At 33.7% G+C, this 13,691-nt stretch overlaps 1 protein-coding gene across 1 annotated transcript; it reads left to right on the forward strand.

The window, feature by feature from the left end:
• The first annotated feature begins 12,110 nt into the window (after positions 1 to 12,110).
• Positions 12,111 to 13,084, forward strand: LOC124840151 (uncharacterized). The gene is made up of 3 exons (XM_047316191.2): positions 12,111 to 12,275; positions 12,360 to 12,464; positions 12,554 to 13,084. The coding sequence occupies exons 1-3, from the start codon at positions 12,120 to 12,122 to the stop codon at positions 13,082 to 13,084; spliced, it is 792 nt and encodes a 263-aa protein (XP_047172147.2). The 5' UTR covers positions 12,111 to 12,119.
• Positions 13,085 to 13,691: the final 607 nt, after the last annotated feature.

Genomic DNA, 13,691 nt, shown 5'->3' on the forward strand with positions numbered 1-13,691 from the left:
ACATTTAATGAGAATAAATGAATTGTGCACTCTCTTAACTCAAGGATTTTGTTGTCTAGAAAAACCAATTTTCTTCTTAACCTAGCCTCAATACAAACCTTAAAAAGTCCTTGTGATGATAACTTGTTTGTGAATGTGTTTGATGTGTTTAAATGAAAGGAAAAGTTTGTTGGAACAATCGGTACCGTTATAGAGTCGCGCAGCGGAATAAAATACTTAGAAAGCGTGTTACGGTCACAAATCAAGTTTAATGGTCCGTTTTAGAAAAACAATTTTCTTAGAGAAAATTTATCAAACAGTTGATATGCGTAAAAGATAAAGAGTGTAGGGAATAGAAAATCACACAAGCAATTTTTATCCTGGTTCGATTCAAAAGAATCTACGTCCAGTCGTTAATCACTATCAATAGTGATTAACCTTTTTCACTAAAAAGTTATTTAACAGATTACAAGAAATAGTGAATAAAGCAGATAAATAAACCTTCCTTCGACGAACGAACCGGAAGAAGAACACTCTGCCAACTCGAAGAGAACCGCTCCGACTATCGACAAACAAAACACGAGCTTCTCCTATTCACGAGACCAGGCAGAGCACCTTGCTAACTCGAAGAGAGCTTGCTCCGACTATCGACACACGACACGCGAGCCTCTCCTGTTCACGAGACCAAGCAAGGGAACTTGAACTATAGCTTCTGAGAACTTCCTCTGACAAACAGTATTCTGCAAGAGCTTCTGTTCAACAACGTTACATTCTAATTTCTCCAAAACAAAATATATAGCCAAGTACACTGAATGCCAAAGGTCAGCTCCCAACTGCCATGAATAATCGATTATTGTAAGTGATAATCGATTATTCAAGTCCGTTACAGGTTTTCAAGAATGTGATAATCGATTATATGATGTGATAATCGATTATTCCTGTATGACTCTGTGATAATCGATTATTGCCATTCCATAATCGATTATTACAGTTAAAAATGCAAGTTTACAAGGTTTACAAGAATTTCCTACTACATTTAATTTCTACAAATTGCTTTTAACTAATTCTAATATCTTCTTCAACTAAAACTTCTTGTAGCATCATCAAAACAAATTTCTTCAAGATTTACCAATACTCCTTATTGGTAACAATCTCCCCCTTTTTGATGATGATCAAAAATTCAATTTTAAAAGCAAGTTTGGCTTACCTGCAAAACATACAAGCTAGCAAACAACAACAAGGTTAGCAATACCTGTAATAATTTATACTTCTCCCCTTGTATTATTCTTCTCCCCCTTTTTGATCAGAAGCAAAAAGATCGGATGTTAAAGGCTCCCCCTAAATATGATCTCCCCCTCAATTAATCAAAGGATGCATTTCAAAACATAAATAAAACTGAAATTTCATAACATGAAAGAGCATAATACCTCATACATTTTTTTTTTTTTTTTTTTTTTTTTACGCTGTGACTTAAGATAATCGATTATTACTTTAAATAATCGATTATGTGCGAGCCAAATTGTCAAAATCCAAATTTTTAAGGACGAGATAATCGATTATTACCCTTGGTAATCGATTATTTACGTTAATTTTCGGAAAACACAAATTTGGGCCAAATTTTCAACTTTAAGACACATCTAACATTCATAAATTATTTCAAGGCTCTTAGAAAATACCAGGATACCATAGAGTCTTCTTTTCCTTTTGAAAAAATTAACCTGCAAAACAAAACAATAGAGTTTTGGTCCCCATAATCTCATTTGGGTCCTTTGAGGTTAGAGACAATTTACTTTATAACAGGAATCCAAGCATATTTTCCATTTGGAACATCAAAATGTTTAATTCTACATTTGTTAGAAGTGTGCCCCTTTTTCATACAATAAAAGCATGTGACAACATTTGGATTTCTATAAGACAGAGTTCCTTTTTCAACCCATACCCTACGGGTTCTTTTAATTTGGTTCTTACTTTTAAAAACACTTTTGTTTTTATAAACCTTTCTAACAGTTATAGGCATTTCAACATTATTATTTCCAGTTGCAACTTCAAGAAGATTTTCAAGAATATCAATATCAAGCATATGATTCTTACATGAAAGACATTCAACAGGATTTTCAACATTTGAAGACTCTTTCATTTCCAAGTTGCAAATTTTATTTCTCAAACTTACTTCCTCATCTAATGCCTTCTCATATTTAATTCGCAATTCTTTAAATTCCTTTTTCAAATTTTTATGAGCAACATTCAATTTTTCAGATTCATCAAGCAATTCAAGAAAAGCTTTTTGCAAATCAAATTCACTAGATTCAGAATTAGAACAACTTACTTGGCTTGCAGTGTCATCAACATTAGCTGTCAAACATAAGTTTACTTCTTCAACAGAATCACTTGAATTAGAGGTGGTTGATGCATTATCCTCTGACGCAACGTGAACCTTTTTCTTCTTGTGAATTTTCTTTTCTTTTCTTTCTTTACTTCTTTTGTTGCTTGAACAATAAGCTTTCACATGGCCTCTTTCACCACATCCATAACATCTCAAGCTTGAAGAGGAACCTTGATAGTCCTTCTTTTCCTTCAATATTTTGCTTTCAGATGATTTACCATTGGCCATCAAGCATAGATTTTCTTGCTCATTAGAATCGCTTGAGCTTGAGGAGTTTGATGTAGAGCATGAATTCGAACAAGTCAACTTAGCCACATTCGATACTTCATCATGACTGACTCTTAAAAATTCCCACATTTCCTGAGCACTTTTATAAACAGATACTTTGAAGAAATCATCAAGGGTTAGTGCAGATAAAATTATGTTCCTAGCCCTAACATCATATTGTGCCATTCTATTTTCATCCATAGTCCACTGTAAAAATGGTTTTTCTACCTGCATATCATTTACTAAAATAGTGGGAACAATTGGTCCATTCATAACAACTTCCCAAATACCCATGTCAATAGACTCCAAAAATATTTGCATTCTTATTTTCCAAAACGCATAATTTCCCCCCGTAAACAAAGGAGGTCTATCAATAGAAGCACCCTCAGCATAAACTTGGTTATGACCGCCCATTTTCGAAAAATTTGAAAAACTATCAAAGCAAGCTCTGATACCAATTGTTGGAACAATCGGTACCGTTATAGAGTCGCGCAGCGGAATAAAATACTTAGAAAGCGTGTTACGGTCACAAATCAAGTTTAATGGTCCGTTTTAGAAAAACAATTTTCTTAGAGAAAATTTATCAAACAGTTGATATGCGTAAAAGATAAAGAGTGTAGGGAATAGAAAATCACACAAGCAATTTTTATCCTGGTTCGATTCAAAAGAATCTACGTCCAGTCGTTAATCACTATAAATAGTGATTAACCTTTTTCACTAAAAAGTTATTTAACAGATTACAAGAAATAGTGAATAAAGCAGATAAATAAACCTTCCTTCGACGAACGAACCGGAAGAAGAACACTCTGCCAACTCGAAGAGAACCGCTCCGACTATCGACAAACGAAACACGAGCTTCTCCTATTCACGAGACCAGGCAGAGCACCTTGCTAACTCGAAGAGAGCTTGCTCCGACTATCGACACACGACACGCGAGCCTCTCCTGTTCACGAGACCAAGCAAGGGAACTTGAACTATAGCTTCTGAGAACTTCCTCTGACAAACAGTATTCTGCAAGAGCTTCTGTTCAACAACGTTACATTCTAATTTCTCCAAAACAAAATATATAGCCAAGTACACTGAATGCCAAAGGTCAGCTCCCAACTGCCATGAATAATCGATTATTGTAAGTGATAATCGATTATTCAAGTCCGTTACAGGTTTTCAAGAATGTGATAATCGATTATATGATGTGATAATCGATTATTCCTGTATGACTCTGTGATAATCGATTATTGTCATTCCATAATCGATTATTACAGTTAAAAATGCAAGTTTACAAGGTTTACAAGAATTTCCTACTACATTTAATTTCTAAAAATTGCTTTTAACTAATTCTAATATCTTCTTCAACTAAAACTTCTTGTAGCATCATCAAAACAAATTTCTTCAAGATTTACCAATACTCCTTATTGGTAACAAAGTTGATTCATGTAACATTGTGATAGTAGAGTGTAAGGGTGTCACCTCACTATACACCTTTGAGTTTGAGTGAAATACTTTTGAGTCCTTGAGTGAAATACTTTTGAGTGCTTGAGTGAAACACTATCTTTGGTGAGGAAAAGTTCCATGCATATAGGGTAACATTTTTGCCTGGTTATTGATTATTCATATGGTTTTTGCATCTGGTTTGTATTCTTTCTTATGTGAGCACCATAATTGAAGCTTGATTAGCTATGAGATCATCTATCTTGATTGATATTTCTATGATGCGCAGACATGAGTGATTTACTTGTTTTAGATCAAAATGTTTTTTTTTGTGCTCGACCATTGTGGTTTGACTATGTTGTTTAGTCAGGTTTTTGTTTTGCTTGAGGACAAGTAAAGTTTCAAGTTTGGGGTTGTGATAATGGTTGAAAAACCATTATTTTCAAGTTTGACTGAAACCATTATTTGGGGATGCGGGAGTCTACTCTTCTCTTTCTCGGGTTTTTCTATCTCTTTCATTCTCTCATTCTTTCATTGTTCATATAGTTTCTCCATGATAATGGGGAACTAAACCTTATTTGTTGTTGGGAAAAATGTAACCTCTTAAACTCTCATGTATTGAATTGATTCTTGATTATATATTCTTTACTTCATTAATTGTTAGGGTTTTTCCTCTATACTCTATGCATGCTTTGTTTAACTCCTTGAATTGCATGATTATTGGTTTTGTCACTATGGACACATATGACAAAATCTAGAACTGGGGAAATTCTCTCGGAAGCAATATTACCTAGACATAGGAATAAGAGGATCGGTTGCCTTTAAGCTTCTGTGCGAATGTAATGCATGATTAATTGCTAGGGAGACAAGACATTGTGAACTAGTAATTAGGAGTAGGCTTTCTTCACCAAGACATCGGGTTTAACGTAAATTAGAAAGTGGCATTAACATTAATGAAGAAGATGAATTCATATATGCATTAGAGTAAATTAGGTGAAATTTAAACCCAACAACAATATCATCAACTTCATCCATTCATTCTTGTGTTTAGCCTCAATTGATCAAATTGCATTCATGTTTATTTTATTGCATTTGCATTCAAAACCCAAAAATTTGTTCTTGAGTCCTAATTGGTTAAGCGGTTACATAACTGTTTAGTGTCGTGAGTCTCTTGGGAAACGATACTTGGTCTTATCATTTATTATTACTTGATACGATTTGGTCCGCTTGTCGAGGTATTAATAAGTTTTTGACTCCGTTTTCGGGGATTAAAATTTTTTTATCAAGCACTATGGATGCATGTAGAATAGCTTATCTTCAAAATTAAACTAAATTAATGTAAGTTTAGATTGAGATTTTATGTTCCTTTGGCTTAAGCCCTATAAGCCCCAACATCACACAGTGTCAAGTTTTAAAAGTGTTATTAAGTTGTGTAACCTGTTGGCAAGATCACCAAATGAATTGTAGTATAGTTGAATGAGAGTCATCGTATTCACAGGGACTTAACAAGTATATTTGTAATTTATTTTTTGAATTTTCGTATGAAAATTTTGATAGTAGTATATATTATATATATTGAGTGGAGTGAAGGATATGATTGGATCTCATCTCACCGTCTTCAACTGCACCGCTACTGATCTTATATATTTACTATGCAAATCATTCAAAGTCTAGGGAGTACTCTAAGGTAGATTTAGGCCCATTCATGCATCCTATAACATAATAACTTTGAAACCCAATGTGATTCCTCCACTCTTGTAGAATGAGTTCTCTTTTTAAGTGCAGGACTCTTCTATCTAGTCCACCATTTTGATCCTGTGGAAGCCTCTAACAAAGTTTGTGATTATCTACTAAGACCACAATTTGAGACTAGTCTTCTAAATCAATCCTAACCAATTAAAATGAGTTGTGAAATCATCAATAAGAAAAAATCAAACTAAAACTTATTGAATGAAAGCATAGATTAATATCCAAGAACTAGGAGTATAGAGAATTAGAATTGGTTACATTCAACCTCGAGAGATTTCAACTACACATAGAATATTATAATGCAATCCTAGTAACATCTACACATAAAATTTACAATAAGAGCGTATCTCAAGGCGTCAACTATATTTATACTATACTACTACATATTTAATTCCCCACTTAATGCTTAAAACCAAGACATAAGGTCTTTTTCTATAGAAATTTTCACCAACGCTCAACTTCGGCCTTTAGCGCTCAACTATATAGGTTTTCTTCTACAAAGGGTTTTCTTCTTTCATTGTTGCCTTAAGTGCTCAATGTCATTTTCTTGTGGTTCAACTATACCCCACCTTTGATTAACCGCCTTAAGGGCTCAGTTCCATTTTTTGTGGCTTGGCTGCAAAAGTCACATTTTTTATCTTTCCTTGACTAACTTGATAGTAATTAGTGGCGGATTTTGCGGCTTAGCAACAAAATCCTTTAAATCCTTGAGAACTTTCTGCAAATAATCAAATATTCATCAATTTATTATTCTTTTTTGCTTCTCAATACAATATTCAATAATTATAACCTAAAAGGGGTTGTTTACTTAAAAAACGGTATCAATTAAAGCATGATAAGTATATATATATATATATATATCCTAAAATTCATATGTAATTTTGTACAGATTCCACACAAGATAATAAAACAGTCTATTAAATTGGTCATATAGGAAACGATGTACTATGAAATGTGGTAGCAATTTTGAAAATATTGTAAAGTATATTAGATAGGTTGCATTTTTAATCAACCTAATACATGAATATTAGATTGGTTATGAAGGGAACAGATCTAATATTTACATATTAGATCTGTTAAAAATGAAACTTATCTAATATGCCTTCTTTTTACCCAAGCGTGAAACCCATTTTTCACTTTGCATCAAGCTCTTATCTCTTTCTCCTCCACTACTCACTCGTGCCTCCACTATTCACCACCACTATTGTCGTCTCACTTCACCAAACCTTTTGGCTTCAAGCTTTCCACCACTACCCAAAATCCCTACTACCGTTGCATTGCTTCGTTTAACACCAAGCTCCATTGGACTGCAGCTCCACTTGTGTTTCTACACCAATTCAGTCGCGTTGCGCACTACTCCACCATAGGCAGGTCTTTCGATGAAGCTCCTACACCTAGTGATCATTAAATAGCTTCAAGACCACCTCTTGACTCTCCTCTATTAGCCGCTGCCCCTATCACCACTATTCAATTGATAATAGTTAGTAAATATGCTACTGAAAACTTCATTTTTAAATGTATTATTTGTAATCTTCTGGGTTATAATTTTTTGTAATAATTAGTTCATATGTTACTTGAAACTACATTAGATTTATAAATATTTATCTAATTAGGCATTAATAATAAAATATGATTGATTTTGTACCAATGTATATTTTATTAATATATAGTTCTTCGATATGTAAAAAACTAAGATGTAGTTATGATAGTTTTAGTATAAAATGTTAGATATGTTAAATCAAGTTCTCATGTTGTTATGTAGTAATGCATAAAAGTTGGACGAATGCGACTTGAATTAATGATGTATATGAGAATGATAAAAGTTTCTACAATTTACTCAATGGTATGGGACTGCCTTGAATGGAAAGTATTATTATCCCCGTGTTAATTGTTTCAATGGGAGACGACAAAAACTTAAGTTGATACAAGAGTATATTCCATGTGATGGTTTCCCAAAGAGTTATACAACGTGGACATGACATGGTGAAGTTGTACACCTTCCAACCGTATCTTAAAGTCAAGAGTTCAATCTACATTGTGAGGATCGCATGGAATATATGATTCAAGATATTGGAGAAGACCAATTTTAATGAGCACATATTTATGATTCATTAAAAGATTATTTATAAAAGGCTTTATATCCCAGTTGTATGAGTTTCACTCATTTGATAATTATATTAAGATTATTCAACATCAAAGCCAAAAATGGGTGGACCGAAAGAGGTTTCACTAAGTTGCTTGAATTGTTGCATCAAATTCTCCTATATGGTACATGGCCAACCCATTTATATGAGATTGAAAAGATATCATGTCTGATGGGTATGGAGTACTAGAAAATTCAAGTATGTCCCAATGATTGTATGTGTTGAGACAAGACCGTCTAGAGAGTGAGACTGGATCATCTAGAGCATCTCTGGTTTGAGATTTAACAAACAACATTAAACGAAATAATCTTGAATAATCAAATAGGAAGAGGATAGATATATCATGCAAAGAATAAAATTCTATAAGATAGAGCGTCTAAACACTAGATTATGTCCAAAGATTAGAAGCATCTAAGCGTCAAGCCAAATCAGAGTAAAAATCAAAGGTTATATCTAAGGCTACACGAGTTGTTTAAATAATAATGAAGGAGACAAGCTAAAATAACATGACGTATTCTTGGGAAGAAACGTTTGACCAGTAAAAAAAAATCCTAAAATAGACAAGATATTATGCTCAAAGAAAGAAAGAAAGAAATATATATATATATATATATATATATATATATATAAATATATATATTCACAAAGAGACAAGTATAGAAGTGTCAAAGTTAATCTTGTAAAGTAATGAGCGCAAAAATCTATCAAGTGAAACATGCTTTACAATAGGTATCGTCTAAATGGAAATATGCGCAAAACAAAAGGATATATCCTTAAGACTTAAAGAATACATTTCAGTCATGGGAGAAGATGAAATAGTAAAGCCTAATGTCTAAATTAATTAGTGCTACAAGAGGAGAAAGAGTTAAAGCAAAAACATTGTCTAATGAATATTAACTATGAACAATAAAGATGTAATCTCAAACTTGTAATCAATGGAAAATTTCTTACAAATGATATCGTCTAACGAAAAATGCGTGAATTCTTATATATTAAATTACTTTTCATCTACAAGTGCCTAACGTTTCACAACGAATGACACATGCCTTATATTATCTAATATTTTCTGAATATTGTTATCGACTGATATATATTTATTGACACGACGTATGACAAGATGTTTTGAGCATATAGTACAAGATAAGGTTCATAAACGATCAAAACATTTAATGTCATTTAATGCAATTTAATTCATGTACTATAAAAGTGTTATTATGCTTGTACACTTTGTCCTCGTTTAATGTGCACATCAGAATTACACAATGGATTAATCAGAGTAACTACATACATTGATAAAGATGATGAGAGAGGAAAAGAACGTTCTAAGAATAATCTAAGTATAAACCTTTACTCTCACATGTCGTACAAGTCGCGCACCAAGACATGATAAAGCACTAACAAGAGAAGTGAATGTGACCATCTACCAAAAAGCATTAAAGAATCCTATACAAGGGTCAACTTCACATTCAACTATCATTTCTTCAAAAGGCTATATAAAGAAGATCGAAAGAAGAGAAAAGACAAATGAAGTAATAAAACAGAAAAGTAAAAGAATTGATTATAATGCCCAAGATGGGATAAGAGAAAGAAGGGAGAAAAGAAAAGAAAAAGAGGTTGAAACAATTTAGGTTGAAATGAAATGAAGTAGAAAAATGAATTCGAGAGCATATTGAAAAGAAGAGAAGAGCAAGAGAGCATAATATGAATATTCATCCTATTGCTCACCAAGCCTATCCACGTCGTCTAATGCTCTTCTATCCGTACGAAATGGTGAAAAAAAGGAGCAATCATATGAAAATTGATTGAATATTCAACATAGCGAATGCTTAAAGCTTACACAATCTATTGCTCTTCAATCAAGGAGAACAATTTCATCAAAGAGAAGAGAAAAGAGAAAGAGTTAGTATTCGTCCTATTGCTTTTCACGCTTACATCGTCTCAAGCTTCTCCACTGAAGAAGAATCAACCTCAATGAAGAGAAGAAATAAAGAGCAAGCACAAGCATGAAGATTGAAGATCGATGTTGTTGTTCATCAAGCTTACATCGTCTAATGCTCTTCAACAAAGGAAGCAACCTCCAAGTTAAAAGACTACACGTAATTTTATTTATCCTTTTTAAGAGAGTTAAACTAAATATGTACTCTACAAGTGTCATATTGTAATTATAACCCTATCTTCTCATTGATATTTAAATATTTGTACCTTTTAATATCGCTTAGTAGATTTGTTGTGTTCTGGAGCGAATTAAAACACTTACAATCGGGAGTAGGTGATACTCAACTAAGCAATGTATCAAGTAGATACCAGAATTTTCTAGGTGCCAAGAGAGGCTAGAATACTCAGATGTTATGAGTTTCTAGAATACTCAGGTGCTAGGAGTGGCTAGAATACTCAGGTGCCAAGAGTGACTAGAATACTCAGATGCCAAAAGTGGCGAGAATACTTGGCAACCATGAGTGGGTGAAACTCAACTAGGCAGTGTATCAATGAGATACTAAGATTGTCTAGGGATACCAGGAGTGGTGAATAATAATGCACAACCAAGAGTGGGTGAAACTTAACTAGGCAGTGTATTAGTGACATACTAGGATTGTCTAAGGATACCAGGAGTGGTGAATAATACTACACAACCAAGAGTGGGTGAAACTCAACTAGGTAGTGTATCAGTGAGATACCAAGATTGTCTAGGGATACTAGGAGTGGTGAATAATACTACACAACCAGGAGTGGGTTAAACTCAACTAGACGGGAGTCTAGGGATACTAGGAGTGGCAAAAAATACTACATAACCAGGAGTAGGTCAAACTTATATTTAATCGTTGAAAATGATAAATGAAACCTCAAGAGTTATTGGGAGAGACTGGATGTAGCTTAGTTGGAGTGAACAATTATAAAACTTGTGTGTCTGTGATTTATTCTATTAAATGTCTTATTGTCTTTACTTTAAAAAGATAGCATCTAGATAAGTCATTTAAACTATTTATCTTCTTGCATTCACTAGACACTGATTATGAGAATTAGAAAATGTGAGCAAACACAATTTATTCATTTGTAGGGCACTTAAAGTATTCCTTTGGAAACTCACACTTACCTTTATCACAAGAGTTTAAAAGTTATACATGATGCATGCTGTGAAATCTCACTAAACAATACGTATAAAATTCAACATCTAAAATATTCCCTCTACCAATTCTCACTCAAAGATCAGACACAATGTTGCAAAAAGAATTTTAAAACACTATTCAAATCTCACCCACCCCCCATCCCCCACCCCCGACCATATTTTTAGTGTTTTCCTGTAAGTTCAGTATGTAGTACAGAAAAGAGTTAAAAACATTGACTGAGGTATGTCCAAGATTCGGAGTATCGCGATACAAAATGAAATATGATGACGATGATGAAGATAACATGAAGAAAGGTCCTCCTAAAAAAGTGTATATGGTATCTTCCCATCATACCATGATTTAGGCCTTGTAAGAAAACGTCATGAATTGTTACAACATGCAACTAATTCACCCTAACAGAAGAAAATTGATACCCTCTAAGCACAATTTGGGAGTGACCCAAGAAATTTGAGGCTTGGTCTTGCAATTGATAGGATGAATCGTTATGATAATTTAAGTAACAAGCATAGTTTATCACTACAAGAAAATAGCTAGTTACCCGCGGATCATTATATACGTATTAGATCGGTATGTAATAAACGTATTATATACGGATCTTATATACGAATATTGGGAAATCCATTATATACGGATAAATCCGTATATAATGAAAAAAATATTTATATACGTAATGGCACCTTTGAGCGTGAAGCTTTGAGCGCGAAGCTTTGTATATAATGGTGGCGTACGTAATGTTGCCACCATCAAGCAACAGTTTGATGAGCCATGGGTGACATGGGGACAAATACCTCAGACACAAAGAGATGTTTTCTTTGAGCGTTTTAAGGTACACTTGTGTTTATTTACATTATGTACTACAGTTAATTTTAAATGTTAAGGTCCTCAATTATCTTATCCAATATTCATCTTTTTTGTCAACAGAGAAAGGTTTCATGGAGGTCTAACCATGAAGAAAAGGTGAAAAAAAATTTCCACACCAAAGCATCTCATAGATTATCTGAGATGTTTAAAAAAGCTCGAACAGAAGGAAAAAAACCTAATTGGATGGGGGATATTGTTTGGAATGGTCTTTTGGAGAAGTGGAACATGCCACTTTATAGACAAAAATGTGAAACAGCCAAAAAGAACAGGACATCTGACAAGGGTGGTTGTTTGCACACTGGGGGATCCATTAGCGTGCATGAGCATGCAATTCGTCTAGTACATATAAATTTATTTTTACATTTCTACTGATAAACTTTACAAATATTTGATGTTAAAAACTTACATCTTCTTTGGTTGCAGTCACAGGAGCTTGGTCGGTCAGTGCATGTTGATGAAATATTTCAGCAGACACATATTCGAGCATCAACAGGAGAATTTGTCGATGAAAGGTCTAGGCGGACACATGTTAGTTTCTACTAACTCTATTATATTCTTTATTAGGTTCTAATTCTTAGGTCTATCTATTTAACGATAATCATGTATTCATTTAACAGAAAGAGTTTGAAGCAAAATTTTCTCAAATAAGATCTGAGACAGCATCTGTTGGTGCTTCAGCATGTGCTCCCCTAGACCCTCAAGATGAGGAAAGATTGAGGAACCAATGTTGGTTGGACGTTGCTGGTGGAAGGTACAAGGGATGCGTATACGGCATTGGAAATGTCAGTGCTCAAGATGACTATGTCGATAGTTACATACAACAGACACAGGCATCTTCTTCTCAGCAACCGATTGTAGAGGACATTTTTAACCTCCACACACGAGTATCAACCCATGATGACCAACTTCGACCGATGAACTCTCAATTGCAAGGCTTTATTGGCGTCATAATGCAGTACCTTCCGCCTCCTGCAGTCGCAATTGCACAACAAATTTTTCAATCCCAAAATCAGCCACAAACTAATGTTCAACTACAACAACCACAACAACCACAACAACTACAACAACCACATCAACCACAACAACCACAACAACCACAGCAACCAACAGACCAACCACAAGATGAAAATGTTTATGGAGATTACTAGTTATGTTTTTTAGAAGTAGGGCATCTATTATGACTCAAACTTATTCCCTCAATAACTTATTTCATGTTATTTGAACCTATTATAATTAGCAATTATGTAAACTTTCTTATTAGGCTTAATGTGAAATGCTTGTTTGTAGGTTTTAAGACTTAATTTATTTGTCAAATTTGTGAATGGATATAATGTGCAGGTCTTGTGAATTGTCTGTTTAGTATGGGCAGGTCTTGTAAATTGTATGTTTGGATGAGCAGGTATGCTATTCACGTGAATTGATCAAAAACTGTTTAACTTATATACGGATAATCCGTATATAACTTATATACGGATAATCCGTATATAATGTTATCTACACCCTTTTTATATACGAATTTTTGGTCGTATGTAATCCGTATATAACACCATTTTTTATACGGATTTTGGAGGTTATATACCGATTTCGACCGTATATAATTGCGATTTTTCTTGTAGTGTATGACCCATTTTGATGATCACTTATAACTTGCTTAAGAAAAAACATTATGTTAGCTATGATGATATTTAGACCAAGACAACTTAGAAATGATAGAAATGTTTATCTAACATCATTGATAGAAGATTTAAGATTATT

Source organism: Vigna umbellata, chromosome 11 (assembly GCF_029865625.1).
Source record: "Vigna umbellata cultivar VRB3 chromosome 11, Vumbellata_1.0, whole genome shotgun sequence".
NCBI classification, from domain to species: Eukaryota; Viridiplantae; Streptophyta; class Magnoliopsida; order Fabales; family Fabaceae; genus Vigna; species Vigna umbellata.

Bases quoted from the DNA above. Each gene is read 5' to 3' on its own strand.
- LOC124840151 (XM_047316191.2), top strand. From the start codon at position 12,120: ATGGGGGATATTGTTTGGAATGGTCTTTTGGAGAAGTGGAACATGCCA. The intron at 12,276-12,359 runs GTACATATAAAT...CTTTGGTTGCAG, and splicing joins ATGAGCATGCAATTCGTCTA to TCACAGGAGCTTGGTCGGTC. The intron at 12,465-12,553 runs GTTAGTTTCTAC...TTCATTTAACAG, and splicing joins AAAGGTCTAGGCGGACACAT to AAAGAGTTTGAAGCAAAATT.